This window comes from Achroia grisella, unplaced genomic scaffold (assembly GCF_030625045.1).
Source record: "Achroia grisella isolate CSIRO2021 unplaced genomic scaffold, CSIRO_AGI_Agris_v1 utg1241, whole genome shotgun sequence".
Lineage (NCBI taxonomy): Eukaryota > Metazoa > Arthropoda > Insecta > Lepidoptera > Pyralidae > Achroia > Achroia grisella.
In genome coordinates, this window is record NW_026712604.1 from 315,033 (window position 1) to 339,777 (window position 24,745).

The 24,745-nt window shown below is 33.2% G+C and overlaps 1 protein-coding gene across 4 annotated transcripts in view; it reads right to left on the minus strand.

The window, feature by feature from the left end:
- Positions 1-24,745, minus strand: part of LOC131854668 (uncharacterized) — a 474,411-nt gene that overhangs the window by 310,068 nt on the left and 139,598 nt on the right. For all 4 annotated transcript variants that reach the window (XM_059205801.1, XM_059205803.1, XM_059205800.1 and 1 more), the window contains exon 2: positions 16,221-16,635. In XM_059205801.1, coding sequence (XP_059061784.1) covers positions 16,221-16,635 — 415 coding nt within the window. The remainder of the gene's footprint in view (positions 1-16,220; positions 16,636-24,745) is intronic.

A 24,745-nucleotide genomic window follows, 5' to 3' on the forward strand; every position in this document is an offset into this window, starting at 1 on the left:
GTACAGAATGGCGCAGGTTCGAAATCCAATTTGATTTCGTTTTATTATCATTGTTGAACACCGTGATTAGATTATTATTATATGTAGTTATTATAATGAGCGGCGGCAATCACTTACCATCAGGTGAGCCGCATGCTCGTTTGTCCCCTGCGTTATAAAAAAAAATGGATTTTTTTTATTGTTTACAACTATAATATAAATTAATTATAAATAGCTGAAAAAAGTGCAAACGACTGTAGAATAGAAATAGACTTACATTGAAGCACTTTTCAATAGTCACAACTTATATTTTTAATCTGCTGCTCATTCGGAAAGTTGTTAGTTGCTCTTTCGCAGTGTTTTTTCTATACTCCGAGTATATTTGCAATAAGTCCCAAGACTACGAATCTGTTCTGTAATGCTATTATGTAGTGTGGCTTCCAATTGGAAACTTCTACTCATCTGCATCCTAGAGCTACTGCCGGTCTAGCTTCAGGATATGATGGCGTTTTAGTCGTCTCACATACTGTTCCATGGTGAGTTGTCGACCAAGTTCGTTATTAGGATTTTGGATACGCCACTACATATCCTATATGGTTATAGCCCACTCATGTATAAACTTAATATCTTCTTTGGAAAGGTCACACTCAATCCTGAGGAGATAACAACTACACCACATCGCTCCTAAGAATATCCTTCAATTCTTGTCCCTGACGGGCCTAGAGAGCGAACTCTGAAAAAGGACGAGCACAATAGATCTATGTAGGTCGCAGTACTACAGGTCCAAGCACCTGACAATAGCCAAAACAGCCTAATAAAATAATATGGGTGATGGGTCAACCGTTCGCTCTTTTGCAGTGTACCTCAAAATGATTATCATACATCGATTATCCGAAACCGCACAAGCCAAATCTATATTTTAATCAAAGCGCATGACAAAGTGCGCAAACATCAAGGGCGAAGGCAATCTGTTAAATGACTGTTATCTACGTGATTGATTGCATTTGCATATAAAAAAGCAGGCGAAATCCATCAAAGCCTCTATACACCATGGATAAAGTGACAACACTTCTGTGGCTTTTGTTGGGAAAGAATATAGTGTAAGGATTATTTATAAACATTCACATATCAAACGCAATTTCATAATTAGTGTATTTTATTTTTTAAAGTTATGAAATGTACTCAAAAGAAAAAAAACAGAAAGCTCAGTATCAATAGATAGTATAAAGTCTGTGTCTGTCAGCTTAGGTAAATCTTTAAAACTACGCAACGGATACTGAAGCGGTTTTTTTTAATAGATAGAGTGATTCAAGAGAAAGGTTTATATATATAACACATATGCGAAGCCGGGGCGAGTAGATAGTCTAAAATAAAATAACATTAAAGTAAAAACTTTAATGTAATGAAACGGGGATTTGGACAAATAGCAATTTTTTTTTAGTTACATTTTATTTCTACACTTTTTTTCCTATTCTATAAGTTTTATTTATGTAGTTCTTACCTACAATTTCGACAACGTGGAATTTCATAGTATTAATGGTCTAAAATAAAAGTATTAACCTAAGTTACTCCTTATAAAATTAACTACCTGAGAGTAAATGTCTTTCACGTATTTAGTAAAATCTGTTGATTTAAAATTACAAACAGACGTTTAAATTTTATTTATTTGTGTAGTAAAAAAACCTTTTTTACTCGGTCAATTACATTCGTGAACTATGAGAACAAGTTTTTGTATTTTCTTATAAACACCTCTTTCTATTTCTAAATTTACGTTCCTTATTTATATATTCAAAAACATTACTTATATATTTATATAAAACAAGTGTAACGTAAATATATAATCATCTGGATAAACTTCAGCGCAGTCCATAAATATTAAACGATCGTTTGGTCAACATACAATATCACTCACGATCAACCACTGCTAGATGAGCCAGCGTAGCTGTTCAAATGCCAATTTTACATACAATTGCTCATAAATTGGTGATACCTCGGAGGTCCGAGTAGATTGGTTTTATTGCGAAACCGTAAAAAAAATTTCATGAATACGTTACAGCTCGTCGTAATATTTTATGCATTTATTGATTACGGGTAGTTAACTTTTATTTGCGTTGTCTCATAGATTAGACTAATCCCATTTTAATGTAAATTGTGCTGTGAATACTGATTTTATGAATATTTATTAGAGGGAGGGAACAATACATTATTTGACGACCTCGGTGGTCTAGCGGTCTAGCACACCGCTTTATGACCGATCGTCGCGGGTTCGATTCCTCGCACGGCACAAACAATTGTATTCATGAGTATGATTGTTTGTATCGGTATAGGTGTTTTCTATGTATTTACAAAAAAAATATCTATGTCTAGTACCCATAACACAAGCTTCGCTTAACTTGGGTCTAGATGGCGCTGTGAATTGTACTGATATTATTATTTTTACTGATATTATTATTACGTGTCAAATTTGTAATACACCAAGTTTTTTTATATATTCTGCATATATTCTTATAATTGCTATATATGACATTGTAGGTATTTCCCTTACATAGCACTAAGTTCTGCATATATGTACATATATATGAATAGAGAAATGATAAATAAATTCTAATATTTATTATATCTCTATGAGAATCAACGCCTGTGCTTGTACAACTGACAATAAACAACTAATAAATACATGTTCACACACTGCACTTGCACTGTGTCTACTGCAAGTGACTTGTTCTACACCGGAACTGGAATCCAGTCAAATAATAGAAGTCGTGATAGGGAACTTTATTGCGCAGCGTGGAATACTGCCAAGATACTGAGATAGTGGTCCATTGCAGTAAAACTTTGAGAACAATGTCCCGTTGGATTAAGTGTGTGGATGAGATGTGGCTAGCCATAAGTCTTCTGTGCTCTCTTAATTAAAAGTTAGATTGATTTATATTACGAAATTCCAATTGGTTACATATCTATTTTGTGGTGTAGTATATTATTTATAAAATATTACATAATAACTAGTGGTCGATCAGTGGTCGAAATTCGACCACTGATCGACAATAATAAATGCGAAAGTAACTCTGTCTGTCTGTCTGTCTCGCTTTCATGCCAAAACTACAGATAGTCTAGACCCTGAGAAAGGACATAGGCTACTTTTTAAAGCGATAAAAGGGTTGTAAGGCGTTGAAAAGGACGAATGAGGGTTGTATGGAAGTATCGTCATTTTTAAATCTAGAACGATGCATCTTCTTTCTTTACCTTTTTGGGTTATAGTTTTGAATATTTTTTCCTTTATTTTTATTTCTCCAGGTCACTATAACACGCGGACGAAGTCGCGGGCACAGCTAGTAGGTATATATTTTTTAACAATAAACAAAAGAGTATACATTCATGTGTGTAGCAAATGTACGGTAGTGCGCGTAATGGTTTTTGTCGATTTGATTATATGTATAATTTAGTAAAAATATTATCATTCTGCACTTCTTGTCTATATTATGCAAAATTTCATACTACTCCATCCGAGCAATTTTCATATAAATTTATTCCTTCCCGTTTTAAAACAATGATAATATCTCAGGACAACTCTCAAAGCACCATCTAGTTCCAAGCAAAGTAGAGCTTGTGTAATGGGTACTAGACTACTGATATAAAATCATTGATATATAGAAAACACCCAGCCCGATACAATCAATCATACTCATGAATACAAATGTTTGTACCGTGCGAGGAATACAACCCGCGACCATTATAAGGCGGTGTGCTATACCGGTAGACCACCGAGGCCATCAATATAATATTGTGAACTGTCGACTAAATTCGAACGCATGACCTTTAAAGGTATATCGAGATAGTTAACTACTAGGGCACATTGACTAAAAACAAGATAAATAAATAACCTTGTAATGGGGCAAAGAAAATATCGTACTGACAAGATAAACAAAACCTTGTAATGGGGGGAAAGAAAACTATTATAATATGTTTGTTTTTATGACACCATTCAGATTCCTGTTCGCAACATGGAAACCATAAAGCAGGTAATGACAAACCACTCCAGCACTCGAGACAGTCTATGGTATGCCATTTCGTACGGCATTAGCTTAAGTGGCCCATATGTTATTTTGTCTACACTTTGGGGGCAAATAGTTACCGTCTATGGGAGGCAGTGATATATTGTATTCTACGTAAGTCATGCGTATCTTGTGTAATATTATAGTAGTAATATTATTAATAATAGCTTTAAAGACAAATTTGCTCAAAAGTCACCAAGTATCGTTTAGAAAAAGTCAAAGGTCTTTTATGGGAAAAGGTATAAAAATTTACAATAAGATACCAAAGGATATACTGGAATTACCCTTATATAGATTCAAAACATCTGTTAAATCTTATTTACTGAGCAAAGCCTGTTACTCACTAAACGATTACCTGAATGACGAGTGTGCATGGCAATAGTTGTTCATGCACGGGCTTTTCATTTAATGTTAGACATAGACACCTATATAAATATACATTGTAAATTAGCTGGCTTTTAAAAAAAGTAAGTCAATTGAGTGTATTGCCAGTTCTACACTCAATTGACTTAATTTTTTTTAAAAGCCAGTAAATTTACAATGTGTCTTGCCAATTGGATCTATATACTGTATTGGACGGTAGGGAAAAAAGTGTAATATAACGAATTTGACGGTCATAAGCTGTTAAAATGTCCTACATGAATAAATGATTTTTGAATTTGAATTTGAATTTGAATTATTATGAGGCAATGTTAGTGAGACAGATCACTCATATGAAAGGATTATATAAGTATATAATTCTTTCATGTGAGTAATCTGTCTTATTCTTTATAAGCCGTCACCTACTGGACGTAGACGATCATCCTGGCGATCTTAATTTTATCCAACATGGTCCTGAACAGTGATTTGGTGCTATAATAATAATAACCTTGGAAACTCTACACAGCGCCATCTGGTTCCAAGCTAAGCAGAGATAGCTGGGTACTAGACAACTGATATAAACACTTAACTTGGTTTTTGATGTAAATACATACATAATATACATAGAAAACACACAGACCAATACATACTCATGTATACAAATGTGGAACACCACGTCCAATTTTTATCTCGGAAAATCTAACGTCTAAAATGAAGAAATTGTTTTATTCGGCCAGAGAATTCGCAAAAAACCATGATTATAAGTACTGTTGGGTGTCTCATGGAAAAATTTATCTACGCAAAAGAGAAAATGGCGCTGTGATTCGAGTAACTGACGACTCTGTTCTTGAGAAAATTTGCGCGTCAATATGACTATTTATTGGAGTGGCGAATACGATCTTTGTGTCAGTGCCTGTAGTGATCATGTTCTTTAAAGTTTTTTATTGTATTGTGCATTTTATAGTTCTCATATATCTTCTTCTTGAAAATGTATATTGTTACCTTGTCCACAATCATACTCGTTTATTCACAACACTTATACACATAAATACACAAAATACATACTACAATATTACTCAACATAATAGATCTTCATTCCCAAAAAATATTAAAACCTGTTTCGTGCTATGTCATACTAGGGTAATCATTTTATACCATTTTATATCGTTGTGTTTGATCTGCGTATTAAATCCCCTGTTTACTCTCCTCTATAATCAATTATGAATAATTCGTACCAAATTAATAATGATATTGAACAGATATCTGTGTCGGATTCGCTATCTTGTTCCCCTGAGGACATACCCGTGCATCTAAAATCTAATAATACCTTTAATATTTTTCATGTTAATATTCGGAGCATAAATTGCAATTTTAGTAATCTTTTAACACTGCTTTATAGAATAAAAATAAACATTGATATTATAATTCTAACCGAATGCTGGTTAAGCAAAACACCGTTCATTCCTATTCTTCCTGGATTTGAATCTTTTACATCTAATTATAAAAAACAAAATGATGGTGTCGTCGCTTATATTAGAAATGGTCTCGAATGTACAGTGGATGTCCCCGAGTTTCATGATGCAAATTGCATAATCGTAAAGTTTACCAACGATGTTGCCATTGTAGCAGTATACCGTTCCCCTTCCTATACAAATTTAAAACCATTTTACGAAAGTCTTAATAGTGCACTCAACACCATCACAAGCTATAAAACTAGTGTTATTATTGGAGATATAAACATTAATATATCTTCCACAAATAATGACCCGAATTCTGATGAATATCTCAATATGATAGCGACGCATGGTATGTCCCAGCTTACACTTTGCCAACAAGAGAAAACAGTTGTTTGGATCATGTCATCTTACGTTCTTCTAATTATGTATCTACTTTTGTTCTTGACTCTCTAATAACAGACCATGCTCCTATTTTATTATGTTGCAATACAAATTTATACTCAATCTCTGCAAAACGTTTCACTCAAAAATGTAATATTTCCGCAGTCGTAAACGAAATAGAAAGTACAGACTTTACATCAGTTCTCAATTCCAGTGATCCCGAGATGTCTGCGAATCTTTTCGTTGAACTGATATCCAATATCGTTGCAGTTCATAGTAGCAGTATAAAAATTCCTAGTAGAAAACGCATTATTAAGCCCTGGATCACTCCAGGTCTTCTGAAATGTATACGTCATAGAGATAAATTGTACCAAAAATCAAAAAAAGAGCCAAATAATGATATACATAAAATTATATATATTCGATATCGTACCTTTTGTAACAATCTTTTGAAAAGGATTAAAAAGGAATTTGAGGAAAGTGAGATCACAAAAGCTAAAGGAAATCCCAAAAAGACGTGGAATGTTATCAAGCGAATAGCAAGTCTTCAAAAAACAAAAACTGATGCTGGTTCATTATTAAAAATTAGTAATAATCCCCTGTCTTCTATTAATATTGTTAATAAGTTTTTCGCTAATGTTGGTAAAAATCTAGCATCCGCTATTCAGTCTCAGTTAGACGGCAGTATAAACGCTCAACATAATACGAACTTACAATATATCCCTGACTCAACTAGTCAATTCTCAGCTAACTCTATGGCACTTTTTTCTGTGGACGATAGGGAGGTTGAAAATATAATTACCAATTTAAGATGTAACTGTGCTGTTGGATGGGATGGTATCTCCACGTCAGTAATTAAATCTGCGAGCCATATACTGATACCTATACTGACCTACGTATTTAATTGTGCTCTCAATTTGGGTATTTTCCCTAATGTCTTTAAAAAAGCAGTAGTACATCCAGTTTTTAAAGGTGGGGATAGAGATAGTATCTCAAATTATAGACCTATTTCTGTGCTTTCTGTATTTGCGAAGATTTTTGAAAAAATTCTAAATAGTAGACTAATCAAATTTATCAATAGTCGTAATATACTATCAGATAATCAATTCGGCTTTAGAAATAATAAATCAACGGAAGATGCTGTTCTTGAACTTACGGATTATGTTATTAAAAACTTTGACAATAAGAAAAAAACAATTGGTATCTTTCTGGATCTCTCTAAGGCTTTTGATACTGTCTCTATTCCCATTTTGCTTAACAAACTGGAATCTATTGGTGTTAGAGGCGTGTCTCTTGATATGTTCCGAAGTTACCTTGAAAATCGTACTCAATTTGTAAGAATTGATGGTTTCGAGAGCAGAGACGAATATCTCAGCTATGGTGTTCCACAGGGTAGTGTCCTTGGGCCTACCTTATTTTTAATTTATATTAATGATCTTTGTAATATGAATATTCAAAATTGCAAAACTATTACCTATGCTGACGATACAGTTCTCCTTGTTGGTGGACAGAATTGGATGGAAACTCAAGTACATTCAGAAAATGCCTTAAAAACTGTTATGAATTGGCTTCAATCAAACTATCTTACTCTTAACATTGCAAAAACAAAATTTATACCATTTTCAATAAATCACGCCACCCAACCACCTTCGTCTTTATCTATTCGCCCACATTTTTGTACGACATTAAATCCCACAATGTGTAAGTGCATATCAGTAGAACGCGTTTCTTCCCTTAAGTACCTTGGTGTTACACTTGACTATTCAATAACATGGAAACAGCATATTGATGCAACTGTGTCCCGCGTAAGGAAATTAATATATGTTTTTAAGAACTTGAGAAGTGTCGTTGACTTTAATTGCCTTAAAACTGTATACTATGCACTAGTACAGTCAATTATTACATACTGTATTACCTCCTGGGGAGGAGCAGTTAAAACTATATTGTTGAGACTTGAACGAGCACAAAGATCTGTATTGAAGGTAATGACAAAAAAACCAATTCTGTTTCCAACTGAAGATTTGTATTCAATTTGTCAGGTCTTAACGGTCCGTCAACTATTTGTACTAAACATTACGCTTCGTAAACATTCTCAGCTTCCATATGTTCCATATGTTTCAAATGATACAAATTTGAGATGTAGAACTTATAAAATATGTAAATTAAATCCTTGTCGTACTGCAATAGCTAGTCGTCATTATAACCACGTAAGTTCTATTTTGTATAATAAGCTAAATAAAGAATTGAACATATATCCCCTATCCTACTACAAATGTAAGCTGTTGTGTGCAAAATGGCTTCAAAACTTATCGTATGAAAAATCTGAGGATCTTTTAAAACTTTATTAAATATAATATAATATTTAAAAATATTGTAATAGTTGCGTAAATATTGTAATTTCAAAAATATTGTATAGTAATCGTAGACCTCCCTCTCTCTCTCTCTCTCTCTCTCTCTCTCTCTCTCACACACACACACACACACACACACACACACACACACACACACACACACACACACACACACACACACACACACACACACACACACATAATGTTTTACATATATACATATCAAATACAGGCATAGGTTCTTTTTGTTTTGTGCATTCTTTCTTTTTGTTTATAAGTTAAATTTTCTTTGTTTTTGGTAAATTTAAATATTTTGTAAATTTTTTAGACAATACGTGATGGGTAACGACATTGCATGTATTTTTATTTTTTATTTTAGTTTTTGGAATTATATATACTAGGTGGAGGGCGTCGATATTTGCAACACAGTTTTATACTTCTGTGAATATCATCGTTTCTTTAGTAAATTAGTACACATGTTTTCTGTATTAAGTAAGTAAGTAAATATTTGCACCGTACAAGGAATCGAACCTGGGACCATCGGAAGTAAGGCGGGGTGATAAACAATCGAGGCCGTCGATCTGACGAAACTATGACAATAAAGATGCTTGTATAAGCATTATGTCTTCTCTTTTGATGGTAAAAAAAAATGTAATAAAAGTATTAAGTATAATTCAGCTAATTTAGACCTAAAGTATATTGATTTGTAAGATGAGTTTCGATTGAAAGTGCGATTAAGTAGTGAACTTATAGGATACGGAGACATGACCTCTTTCTTCTACGGAAAGGCAATATTCGTAGTGCTGTTTGTTTATACAAGATTCCTTTATGGATCATAATATAATGATGCACCCGCCACCCGCTGCTAAAGCCCAATTTACACTCAGCCCGAGTGGGCAGAGAAGAGAGCACGGAAGTGATCAGCGCGGGAATGTAAACACGATACTTCCCATGCCATTGGCCCTGCCGCTCGCGCTGCCCGGCGCTTTTCGTGCGCGATATATGGCAATCAGCGTGTGTTTACATTCAGCCCTCTCGCTCAGCTGTCGCCCGGCGTTTTAAGCAGAAGGTAAGAATGAGTCGCCCAGTAAATAAGTATGAAGGCTGAGTGTAAACGACACTCACTCGCGTCGATGCTGACGCGGCAATATTTCCGGCAGCGCGAGTGGCAGGGAAAGCGGCTGAATGTAAACGTAACATAATGATTTACACTATCGGGGCACTAGTGGAAGATGATAAAATCAGCATGAAGTTTCATGCATTTATCAGCAGTTAGCATATTGGCAAATGGCAATTTAACATGATGGTTTCCATTGGTGGAATCGCGTGCAGGTCAACCTGTCATGGTACATTGCTAGCAATGGGGTTATTTGTCCACATTACTAACAATCTCCTTCCCTATGTTTATATAAGTTACCTCTTAACATCAGATGCCTTAGCATGTATGTTGAGATTCGTACAGTAAATACACTCGGACAAAGCCTTGGGGGGTAACTAGTTAAGAATATTACACACCTTTGCGAAGTCGGTACAGACCACTATCTATGATCAAAGTCATAGTGTTAAAGTAGAACCGCATATCTGCCACAAATCCCTATGCCACTTAGTTACGATGCATAGATACCAAACTACTTCGGCGTCGAGTTTACTGTATAACTATGCAAATCGGTCTACATGCAGTTTCCGATAATGTAGTGTCCTTACAGTGTCTGGTGTTGTAATGATGTCTTTATTAATATTAATTGTCGGCCCTAGACACCAGACGGTAAAGTAGCGTCTGGCGCGTGGCGGTCTATCTCTAATATAGATGTATAGTTTACACTACGTTGCTTTGTAATGGCGAAAGAAGAAAAATAAAGAAACAAAACAATATTGCAGTCTATTTTCGACGTTCCATTTTCAAAGTGAGTGACAACAAGTAAGCCTTTAAATATTTATTAAAAATAAAACTAATTATTTTGAAAATGGAACACCGAACATTGAGCGACGATATTGTTTTGTTTTTTTTTTTTGTAAAATTATAGACATAATACTCGCACATTCCACGGCGTCACTATGAAGTGCGCAAAACGTTTTGTTTTTTATTTTATTACAATTACAACATGCAATATTCCTCTAACAAAGAACATAACAAATAAAATATTAAATGTTTTTCACAATTGTTAACGATTGTAGACATTATATAAACGAGCTATTTACCATAATAATGTTTATATTTAGATTCACCGCTCTTTAATCAGCTAGTAATAGCGTCGATGTATCGGGAACTCCTATATAGTATTATCATAGTAAATATCCCATTTAAATATTGTATACACTACAAGTTCCTAAGACAATTTACACAACGCCATCTAGTTCCAAACTAAGCAGAGTACTTTGGGTACTAAACAATTGATAACAATAATTAAATACATTTTTGTAAATACATAGATACGTAATGTACATAGAAAACATTCAGATCAATATAAACAGGATCTTCTGACCACAGATAAGATATTACAAATCCAGACAGAAACTAGTGATAATTGCTTTTTGGAAATAATACATTTTTCTCTATTTTTTCTGATGGCAGCATCTCAGCTGTTCAAACATTACAAACATTCGAAAATTTGTTTGATTTGAAAATTTGAAGCAGTTTTCTTTTTATTTACCTTACCCTATTTTTAAATTCATCACATCTAGTAGCCACTTTGAGAATTATAACGATTGTCACAGTATATTTTAAAGTCCTTCCTTTCTAGTCTTATTTCCAGTCGCATAAAAAAAATGTACTTAAAATTTCAAACTAAACCTCTTCCTTTTAAAGAATAATGAAGGAATGATGAGTACTCATTTACCTGTCCTCCACTATCATAAATTGCAAATTCCGTAGACTTACCTTAATACCTATGATTGAAACAAAACAAATTTATTATTTGTGTTTATTCCTTAAAATCTAAATACATAATTATGTGATAGATTTATTTCATATTCTACCTCAAAATCTTCTCTCCTTTTCTATAATTTCTTCGAAAGAAAATTACTATTGTAATATTATGAACTGACTGTAATTTCTTCTTCAAACGTTGTTGTTACGACTCTATCTGTAGACTTAGTGTTACTTCTTACATTTCTTTCCTTTACATCTAACATAACAAAGGAAAAGAACATTGCAATGACAATGAAAAAAACACACTGGTAATGTTCTTCCAATTGTCCCATTAGAGAAGACACATAACTCTTTATTTTAAATAAAAAATTATCCAATTCATAATATACGTTTAAACATATAGTTTTGTTAGATTCCATTGGAAAATTTGTCATCAAACTAAGTAAAACTGATATACTACAACCCTCAGGTTATTTTATAAATTGACAAATCAAATGTCACATTTATATATTCGTCCATCTCTTTTTCAATAAAGGAAGAGGCAAAGACCCTTAACCATACAGCCTACTCTACTTTTAAATTTCTACATATTTGTGGTAATGTGGACAAAGACCAATTCTTATGTAAAATTATTCAGTATAATCTGATTACTGCTTTTCTTCTTATTTAAAATTATTTAAGTCTTGTCCATATCCTAGCATCAATTATTTAAAGTTCTATCGATATTGAGGTATTACGTATTCACATTTATAAATATTTTGTTTTAGTTTTTTTTAATAATTAAAAAGGACGACTTATCTAATGATAAATGAATAAATGAATAAATATACAAAGAGAGGTGTCATTGTTAAAGAAAAAAATATTAATATTTATTTTGTAAACCGCATGATTATTTATTATTTTTTATATGAAACATTTCATGCTTCAAAATATAAACATATATTACTTACATAAACTATTTTAATCTTTGTTCTATATAGATACAAAGTCCACAATGTAGTTCTAATAATTCAATAGAGTCTGCTAAAATGCGCAGTAATAATTAACAAAGACTGATTATTACATTAATACGGAAATTAGAAATAATCCTTACATAGTATAAAGCAAAGTCGCTATCGCTGTCTGTCCGTCCCTATGGATGCAACGGATTTTGAAGCTTTTTTTTTAATATATAGAGTGATTCAAGAGGAGGGTTTATATATAATACGTGTACACCCGTGCGAAGCCGGGGCGATTAGCTAGTTATATATAAATTAATTGTAAAAGGAATGATATTAAATAAAAGGGAGATCCTTTTAACCGAAACAAGAAGCTGTAAATATATTCTAAAATGGCAGAAATAGGTAATAATAAGATAATAAATGTAGTCAACTTAGTATGAAGGTACATACAGAGAGTATTTAAGTTACAAATGTTATTAAGTTTGCCTTAACGACCTCTTTTACAAACTGAACAATTAATTCAAAGAGCGTCCTGCAATTTGCATGTCTGAATTGCAGTTAGTTTCAATGTGAGTACGTGTCTTCTCTAGCATATGGAAGATGCATAATCTGTGAAGATACGCTTAGCTTTTATTATCTGTTTGCTGTGAACATAAAAGGAAATTAAAAGTAGAAAATTTGTTGTAATTATTAAAGCATAAGTTGACAGCCTCGGTGGTCTAGTGGTTTAGCACACCGCTTTACTATCCGATGATCGTGGGTTCGATTCCTCGCACGGTAAACATTTGTATTCATGAGTATGATTGTTTGTATCGGTCTGGGTGTTTTCTATGTATCATATGTATTTATTTACAAAAAAAATGTATCCATGTATTTTAATCAGTTGTCTAATACCCATAACACAAGCTCTGCTTAGCTTGGGACTAGATGGCGCTGTGTGAATTGTCATGAAATATTATTATTATAAGTATGAATGTTTATATAGGTCTAGGTATTTTATATGTATCTGACCTGTCCTGTCTGACCAACTTCGTCTATATCACACTTGATATTTATCGTGATATTTCGTCCAATTTACATAATATCTACATTAAATACTAGCTGCACCCGCGACTTCGTTCGCGTAGAATTCTACTTTATTTCTCTAAAATAAAAGAATTTTTCTAATATAAAAGTAGCCTAAGTTACTCCTTATTACATCAGCTACCTGCCAAAAAAAGTCAAGTTTCATCAATATCCGTTCAGTAGTAATTGCGTACATACCTACCTATCCATCCATCCGTCTATACTCACAAATATACTCATATAATATTAGCATAATTATGTATGTAGTTATTTACAAAAAAATACTTTTATTTAATTCTATCAGTTATCTAATACGGCTTAGCTTGTGAATAGATGGCGCTGTGTGGAAAGTCCACGGTTATTATTATTATTATTATTTATCTTTGTATTTTATTGTAAATGTCTGTACCTATTTAAATGATAATCACAGTATTTTTAACTAACTAACTGACTTAACCTCGTTTTTTCATTTTATCTTCCTTCATTGTTGCCCCGCCAGCGTAAACCGTAAGCGCAGACGGTTGCAACATTCCATTATTATCCATAAACATATATATATACAAGTGCACTTACAGTATCTTCTAGTATCTAGATTGTTTGAACTCATAAATATGTTCAGGCGACAAAAAACATTGCGTTTGTGAAGTTTTTTAATATAACAAACTGTAAGCTCTCTCGATCATACAATGTATCCCTTAAGCTCCATTCTGGGACAATCTTCTGAAGGGCGAATTTAGAGGCTCCAGAAAACAATTTAGGGACAACTAAAGAGGCATTAAGGTCCATTCGTTCAATTACTTCCCCTATGATTCCTAAACGATTTCAGGTCTTACAGGAATAATAAAGTAAGTTGTTTAATTCTTTTAAAATACATACAAGTGGTGTGGTGAGGAATGACTTGGAGTTCTATGTTACCTTCAAAAGAAACTGGCTGCTGAGTATTTAGCCTATATAAAAGTTAATCATATTATTTTTGAAATATCTTACTCATATATTTGTCTAAAGGAGCAACACAAGCAGACACACACAAGCTTCTGTCTCAATTATATTGTACTAAATCTGCTTTCAGAATGTGTGGTAGAAAAAAAATCTCCATATATTTTATTAAGTTGATTTGAATAAACTTATTTCTATAATATCATGACTTATGACATAAACAAAAAGTGGATTAGGCAACTTACATTTAATGACATGTATTGTGCATTAAATATATAAGACCGTGCAGTATTAATACAAAAAAATATTTCACTTGATGAAATTACAGAACGGGCATTTATCAACTCTGGTGTTAGAACGAGGTCATATGGTTCCTATTTGTTCGAAAAAAATAAAAGAATAAAGCTGTTAAGAGAGCACAGTTAGTATTGAAATTTTTGTTTGTTTGATTAATATACATTAATCAAATAAACAAAAATTTCAAGCAAATAAAATACGTAATAAATATATTATTTTGTTTAATTCCATCAGTCATAAACTGGTAGCTCTATTCATTGCCTGATGATAGGTCGTTCAGAAGCAAAACAAATGTTTGGGACATGTGTTTTGTCTCTGTGTATGGGTGTGTATGTGTTTTGTGTGGGTCGAGATTCAATAGTAGTCGGAAATTGGTCACCAATAGAGAAGGTCATACATAATGATTTCAATAGTGATGGTCAGGTTTCCGCACTGAATATCTATATGGTTTCACACATAATTCCGTTAATTGTAGTACAAAACACAAAATAATATAAATATATTAAGTAATAAAATTATCTTCCGCAATATAATTACTAATTCGAAAAATACATTATTAAATACTTAAATCCAGTGATTACATAATTACGAATCGTAATAAAAACAATTTGCGAAAAAAAAACCTCATTACATAGGTATGTAGGTTTGAATCGAAAGTTTGTGTAAACGGAAAACAATTTGTGGGATATTTTTGACAAGGGTCAATGTGGACCCGTAACTTTTTTCAATTCGACGAAATTGAAATGCAACACAAAAGCCTTCAAAGTTTTCCCTAAGTCCGTCACTTTTGTTTGAATCTTACTTTTAACTTATTCCAAAGATGATATCCCTATCCCTACATCCGTAGGTATCATAAAGTTTTTCAATATTTTCTACCAACTTCAAAATGGAGATTTTCAAATAGAGCCCCAATTTTTTCTTCACTACCCGATGCTTTCGTTATTCCATAATAATTTTATTATAATTGGAAGTAATTTATTAATCTATATCTAATATATATTAGGTTTATTAAGGTTACATCAAATTATTTTTACTCCTTTTTCTTGTATAAGGACTATTGCATGAGCGGAACAGGACTGATAGTAATTGCAACTATTACTAACAATATTGTTGCTAACTCTTTGCACATTTTTATATGTTTATTTTTCTACCAATTTTAAATGTATTTTTTTTAGAATTGTCATATATTTTTATTGTCACTTTTTGCCTTACAACGCTTGTACACGTACCTATCTTCATTATAAGTATTTACCATTTACTATGTATTGTTTGATTTACATCACATATACAGTCCACTCATTCTATCACCTACAAATATATCGTGTCAGGGCGAAGTTAGTTCTCCTCTTGAAACTAGCGTGGTTAATTCGTGGTGAATTTGTTTTTGAGCCAACCTGACCTGACCATGCTTCTCATATCATTCTTCGCTGTAATATGTATCAATCCATTATCATCCATTAAAAAGAAAAAAGACCATACTAGGTCTCCTGAAAGTAGTACGAATAAAATAAAATACAATAAGCGCCACCTACCTTATCGCCGTCGAACTTTTCAGTTGGTTCGTCGTATATTCGCGCTTCTCGTTTCTCCCGCGAGCCGCGCCGCGCCAACAGTGGCGTCTGTGGAGGCGACGCTAGCGCCACACTGTTCCTAGCGCTACTCGGTGGCGATTTTATGAACTCAATCTTCCCACCTTCAACACAAATATTTGGTGTCAACGGGTATGGAGTCATTGATACGTTTGAATTCGCTAAATGATTGTAATGATTCTCTTGCAATGCTAAAGATGTAGGTTTACTTTTTCTTCGATAAGATGAATCGTATGCGAGCACTTGAGTTTTCTCCTCTGGATGTATTTGTCGTACTTTCCCGGGCGGACGATCAGGTGGTTCTGGAGAAACATTGCCATCTGTACCAGGACTCTCATCCCGGTCATTGTTTGATGTTCTGCAACAAAGAATGTTTTAAAGTCAATTGTACTATTTTAGTAAGAATAGTAATGAAGCTTTCTTCCACATACAGATGGCGCTATACTGCTTTGTAAGGAAAAATATTGCCCTAATTTATGTTTATTTAATTTTGCTGTTATTTTTTAATAGGTATGTATAAACTATTATGTTTATATTCATATATTAACATTGACTTCTAAAATAATAATTTAAAATTGAATAAATAGTAGTTTTCAACTGTTGTGAAACATAAAATTATTACGACTCATCGTCATCCTACAACAGATGGCGCTGAAACAGACTGATGGTTTTCGAATAATAATAAAGCATTGTTATTGTCATAATAATGAACAAAACAAAATATAAGATGCATCTAAATTTATATTAAAACATATTTAACAAAATTATGTTTGAAAATTGTATATAATTATAGAAAAGTACAATGCTTTGGTACTGAGTCCTAAAACGCGCTAACGATATTTTTCGTGCACTTCGTATATATACAAGAGTGTAAGAAAGTTCATTTGGAAGTGTATTCTTTAGTGTGATGCCACAACTGTTCACAGATCACTAGCCCAAGTTAGAAGATCTTGAGCACGTGACGTCACGCGCTCGTTGTTTGGCTACGCTCCTTGTAACGTGCGCTGAAGGACGATCGCCCGCGCGGCTGCGACGGACCGCCAGCGCACATTCCTTGGGCGGCCTGAACCTTACGCGGTTTTCGTTAACTCGTTAGCTTAGCTCGAATTAAATCTTGAGCACTTCCATACTATGGCGGCGAGCACTCTCGATTGCCAGATTTTTGCACCATATAAACAAGTAAAAGTTCGTAGTTAATAAAGTTATATACATTAGAGTCGGTTAGATTTTATATCATTTTTTTTTTTTCAGATACCTTTTTGCTGTTGGCCGTAGCTGGCCTTTATAGCTTCACTGGACGATAGGGATCAGAGCAAATGGCATTCTTAACCCGCGAATATTCTGGAGCGGAAGAAGACCAACTTCTTCCGCCTGACGGATACGACTGCTATAGGGGCCCGGCTCAGGATGTCGTCATTTTGAATTAATGTAAAAATTAACGGTAACGGTAGGAGTTTAAAAGGGACCACCATATTGTCATGTTCACTATAGATTATATTGTTTTATTATTGCAAATTATATACTTTTATTATTGTATGTAGTTTTTATTTTTTTGCGTACTTATGCATTACTGGACACAAATTCATACAATAATGTCATGCAAAGCCAGTGTAATTGGCTAGGCTCGTATAAATGAAGTTATAATAGATATTTATTAATTGCCGACGGTTAATTTATCTTCAGTAAACATACATCAAAGACTCCACCACTAAATTAAATGAAAGCTGCCGTAAAAGCATCAAGTGATCCGCCAAATGACATTCCCCATTTATTAAAAGTCAATTTACGCGGGAAATTAAAATGTCACTTTTGGTGCAGGATATAATATTTACGTAATCTATGGTTTTTCGCATTTTTGATCTCTTTACTTTTTTTTTCATTTTTGTACACATAATATAACGACGATAATCCCACACAGTACAGTATAAGTACTGTATATTTTTACTACAAATTATACTTTTTGTAGTAAACAAATAATGTTTATAATTCTCATAACTTAAAGCTGTTTCCTTAGACATAAAACAATAATTAATTCTAAGATTTTTAGTGGTCAAAATAAGTTCACTCGAACAGAACTAAAAAAAAAAGCAATAAAAAGCAATGTTCTTAATTACATTATATTTTATTTTTAGTTTTCTACGTCAATTGCGAATTGATTTTGATGATTCGTAGTTTTTTAATTGTTTTTCTGAAATAATCGGCAATTACCTACATTGCAATGATATCAAAATATCTTCATTTGGAATCATACAAGAAGTGAAAAATTATCTCACTAAAATATACTTTACACTTCCTAAAGAATAAATAATGTTATAAAACTATATTCATACAACTTATATTTTTAATTTATATTTCATTTAATCTCAGCCATATAACAGAGAGTTTATAGAGCACAGACCACAGTTAAATTATGTAATAAATGATCTGTACTCTACTACACACGAACACTTGAAGAAAAAAAAGTGCCCCGCTCTTTTTGAACAAGAAAAAATATAATCTTACTGGAGTCAGAAGAAAAAAAAGTATAATTGCCTTGCAATAAATGGCGGATTGTCATCACTGTAGATAAAGTGATCGTGAAATATGTATATTCGAGAGTAAGTTGGTTGCAATTCCCTCCATTATATTCATTACGTCTTATCTAAAACGGGAATTCTCGACTGGCGACAGTTTGCCTTCAGATAATATTCGAACACCGACTCGAGTGAGTTTCTGTAATCTGTAATTTACGTCAGTACCAGCGTCACTAAGAACAAAAAAAATTTTGTATGAATCTGTGTAACAATTTTTTTTCAGCACATATTAGCAGACCATTGTTTGTAATAGCTCTGTAATATTACGTTATCTGTGGTATAGCTTAGCTCCTCATTCATTCATAATTTAAGAGCCACGCTCTTATCGGTGATCCTCAACCTATATATATAAATAAATTTGTAGTGTATGTTTGTGAAATTAACAGCTTTTCACTAAATGCATATGAAATTATATACGGTACATAAAAAATTAAGAAAACATTTTGTGTCTGCCTGTCTGTGTGTTCTTGCTAATCTCTAAAACGGCTAGACTGAATTTGACGAGAGCTTCATCCGCAGATAGCTAAATTTAAAAGAAATAATTGAGGCTATTTTTATTTAAAAAATATATTTAGTTTAATTAAAAAAAAAATTACACGCGACGATGTCGCGGATAACAGTTAATACTATACATTTTTGTATGAACTCTTCTTTTTTAGAAGCATTATAGGTTCAATTCTTATAAGGGTAGTGCCAACTCATACAAAGGTAAACGCAAAAATATCCAGAAAAAATTCCTGTTGAATGCTCAATTATGACCAGCAGATCTATTCAGGTGAAAACACAATATTAATTCTAATATAATTAATTTTGTACTGTTGTAAATGGAATCAATACTAAACTGAATAAATCAATAACACTATCATTTCACTTGACTTCAATATTACATTCTTTTCTTTTTTCTTTGTCTGTGCCCGTCAGCAGTGGCGTAGTTAGGTAACCAACAGCCCTGAGGCAAATCAAAAAATGGGGTCTACAGTACAGTTTTATTAAAACGTACATATCGCTATCCGTCAAATTGCCAACACTGCCAACCGACTGAAAGGATTTATTTTATTAATTTTAAAATGAATAATTTTCAAAAGTTCATGTCGATCGAGATTTTATGTTAAGGGTTCGAGGGCACCCTGAGCTTGAGGGCCCCAGGGCACTGCCCTGCCTAGCCCCTAGATAGCTATGCCACTGCCCATCAGCAAGAGGGACCGTCATTCATTAAAAAACAATAGCCAAACGATTATAAACAATAAATGAACACTTAATTAAGTATTAAAATTAATATATTATAACGTATTTATTTAAAAATCGAATAGAACTGTCATACGTGTGAATACACTTGAGGCATAGTTTGTTTTTAAATTTTATTTAGTCCAATTCTAAATACGTCTCCGAACGGGAAGGAAGCTTCACGACTAATTTAACTAAATATCACAACTTCCACAAGGGTTCAACCTGAATTAAACTTTATGGTGATAAAAATATAGTTAACGTTTGTTAAACAGACACGGATCGTTAAAACCGCCTCAGTTTTCATGGCAATATTTTCGTCACTTTGCGTCATTTTGTTTCTTTTCGACGTGCGATGTTTGACCACGTAATATTCGAACTTTGGAATTATTAAGACTGACAATGGAAGCCATTTGTATTCATCATAAAAAGTAATTGTTAGTTATTTAGTATAAGTTATTTAACAGTTTTGTCAAGTATTTTTGGTTAAATAATTAGTTCATGACACTTTGAAAATATTATTAAACATATTAATTTCTTTATGGAAGTATTTTTGTCCGCTTTCCACAATCTACATATTAAATATTCACAGAATACATATTTCATAATATATTCTGTGAACATTTCATCCCAATTCCTCAACATACTAACAGATAATCAGACTGTTTTACTCTCGATGCTATTTTCATCTTTTATTACATGTAATGAATATTTTGTTTGGGCTTTCTTGTTAAACTTATAGTAGGTTAATTTTAAACTATATTACAACTAATTAACTGAGCTTATTAAAATAATATGAGCGTGAGTCAGGAGCTTCTGCAGCCACCCCGGTACCACGGGTGACAGATAAAGCAGTCAGGAGTGACATCAAAGGGATGCCAAATTGAGGTGCCGCCGCCGGCAGGAATGTGTCGAAATGCTTCCTCTTAAATATTCATGTGTAATTTTATACATACATTCATACAAACGTCTTAAAAGAGTAAAGGATCTACAAACCGCTGGTGATTTTAATGTACCGCAAGTTTTTTTTTATAACACCCCTGTGTTGCGGCATGCGACAAACCAGCATGCGGCTCACCTGATGATAAGTGACGCCGCCCATGAGCACCCGCAACACCAGGGGAATTGCAATTACGTTGTCGGCCTTTTAAAAAGGAATAAGCTCTTTTCTTAAAAGTTTCAATATCGTATCGGTTCGGAAATACCATTGCTGGAAGGTGATTCCACAATGTGGTTGTGCGTGGAAAAAGTTTTTGAAAACCGCACTGTGGAGGACCGCCATTCATCCATATGTTCAGGATGGTATTTTAGTTTCAAAAATAATATATATTAAAAATTATGTCTTAAACATAAAATTCTCGTGTCATAATGTTAGTTACCATACCCCTCCCAACCGGATTAACAGATTTTTATGAAATTTTATATGCATATTCTGTATGAGTTTCAATCATTTTCTATATTTTATATTAACTATTTGGTACGTGTTGATGCGGCTCGAATGCTCAGATGGTAGACGTTGATGGCTTCAGCAGATTACGGGGTAAATAAATGATACATTTCGCTTGATTTTCTTGAATTTAATTGGTTAATACTATTATATATTACAAATACTATATATGCTATTATATGTTATAAATTACAAATTAGGATGAGTGAATAAATTGTGCGTTAGATCGATCGGTTGATTTTTGAAGTATGTACGTTACGTAGCGAATTTAAATTGGATGGGTGTGCGCTCCAGAACGCTCCCTTTGTTTGCGTTTTGTTGCTGCTTGCTGTACGCGACACTATTATTTCGAATAAAAATAGTAACAGTTGCAAATAGGTGATAAATACTATAATAATATACAACTAATGTTATTATACATTTAAATACCATATAGGCACTATAATAATGTAATGTAATGAACAATAATAATAAATTTAAAATTTTAATTATTTCAATTACCTTATTTTGACTCTGAATGCGGACTGATCTGGTACCACTGGTTTAAACTAACCTTTCTTTATCGACTACTCTAATGTTGTTGGCTGGCCTTTACAGCTTCACCGGACGATAGGGGGCGAGTGCAGATGGCACTCCAAAGCCGCGGAAGGACTTATGGAGCGGCTGAATGCCATCTCCCCGGATGCCAACTGACGGATACGACTTTAGTCTAAGAGCACCGCCAGGAGTTCGAACCTCGAATCAGGACATCGTAATTTCGAACCATGTTTGAATTCTGAATGTATTAACTAGCATACGAGTATACATTACTTTTATTTGAAGGCAGTAAGATATCTCCTTTCCCTTCACTTTAATTACCTGTAAAAAATAAAAAACATAAATTAATATAAGTTTTTATTATAAGATAAATTGGAATGAGTTAATTTAGAAATGATGTCAAGATAGAGACAATATATAAAACATATTCTAAATATTAGACATTTTCGAAAAGGCCAGACAGTTTATATTTATAGCATAGGGGACAAACGAGGTTGCGGCTCACCTGTTGGTAAGTAATTACAGCTGTTTATGAGCACCCGCAACACCAGGGGAATAGCAAGTACGTTGCCGGCCTTTTAAAAAGGAATAAACTCTTTTCTTGAGAGCTTCAATACTAATAGACATACTTTTGAGTATAAGTTTAATATGTATGGAAGCATGGATGACAAGATTAATATCTTGCAATTACATAAAAATAGAACACTAAATAAAGCTGTAACGCAGAATTCCTTTACCTTACTTATAGCCTTTAATGGAAATAAAACATAAAAGTGAACTTAACACCAATGTCAACTTTAACTACAGAACCGGATAACATTCAAGCCGGCCGGTTCGTTTAAAAATAACTGAATTAATCATCAGCTACCACAAATGTACCCGCACCCTGGATAACAGCTTAATGGTAACGACATGATGACGATAATCATGGTCTATCACCGTTAAGTGGTGGTGACTTGATTCTTACACTTTACACATTAGAGAGCAATAGGATATGCATGACTAATGTATGTAGTAATACAAGCATTTACTCGCGGTATATTCTGCTTTCTTTTGGTAAAAGATAATCTATAAATCTATTTTGACGTCAAATTCCATTAAAATCAAATGTTGTCTAAGGGAGATTTAATATAAAATCAAATAAGAAAGACATATTCGCATATACGGAGTATGTATTCAAAACTATAGAATTATCTGATTTACTATGTACGAATAATAGCTTGATAATGCACAACATTAAAAAGTGATACAGAATATCTAAAAACACTGAAGACCTCAAAAGGCGTACATAGATCCTCACAAACCGTACCTGAGAAATTGCTCAATCACGTCAGTTTTTAAACAAAATAGATTGCAGCATCATCATCATCTGCTTCTTCCTTATTCTATTTATTTAGGGTGGGCGTAATATGTTTTTCGCTTCCATTCATCCCTGTTCGCAGTCATCGCGTTATTTACTTCCTTTCTTACCATATCATCTTTCACACAGTCCATCCATCTCTTTGCGGCCTTCCTCTGCCCCTATAACTATCCACATTCATATGTAACACCTTTCTGAAAATAATATCCTCATTCCTACGCATTACATGTCCATACCATGATAGACGATTACTCTTCAACCTCTCTGACACCAGTGCCACTTTCATACTTCCTCTAAAGTATTGAAATTGCTCAATCACGTCATCTTTTAAACAAAATAGACTGCAGCATAATAGGTCCATAATTTTTTTTATATCACGATTGTAATAAACAAAAAGAAGCTGTAATACCACATGTCTACCCAGATATGACAATCTTACCCTGCTGACACTATGCTTTTTGCATTGGAATTAAAAAAATGCTTTGCTTTAAGGTTATATATTGAGCCTCCCAAGATGTGATACGTTTTCACAATAAGCCCATAATCACGATATGTCAGTCACGATCTCAGTCACATCTCCCATACATTTTGAGAGCCCATAAGGTCATTTTGTGGCCCTAACTGTAAATGGACATTTTAATGTCTCTGTTGGCTGGCTGTTTGAAGTGATATTTCCAACAATATAGGTTAAAAAGTTATTGACCATTTTGATGGAGTGTTTCATTATCATATAATAATATATGTATTATTGTCATAGTATTTTTTATATATTTTGCCTCGAAATGTCTCATTTATATTTAGTGCACCGTCAACAATCTTTCTCTACGCCGCTCATGGTTGCCTAGTAGATAACACCGCAAGGTGTTAAGTCCTATATATGTCAGTGTCTGATTATTATGTAATTATATATGTATTATTTAATAGCTATTTTATAGATTTTGCTTCGACATGTCTCATTTATATTAGTGCACCGCCAACAATCTTTATCTGCACCACTCATGGTTGCCTGGCAGATAACGCCGCTAGGTGTTGTTGCTAAGTCCAACATATGTACCGTATATATATAAAATAATTATATTAAATATGTATACACATATCAAACTAGAGGTCGTCTTTGTTCAAAGTAGTATGAGTTGGCACCTCTGTCGCACATAGGCTAAAATATTTCAGCCGCCAAGCGGCTTTGTAATCTGAGATTCCATTGTAAGGTGAGATATGGCAGTGAATTTATATATATATATATATATGTAATGTATGTATAAGTAAGTATATATTTATATTTAAATATTGTAAATACATAATATACACAGGAAAAAAACAGATAATC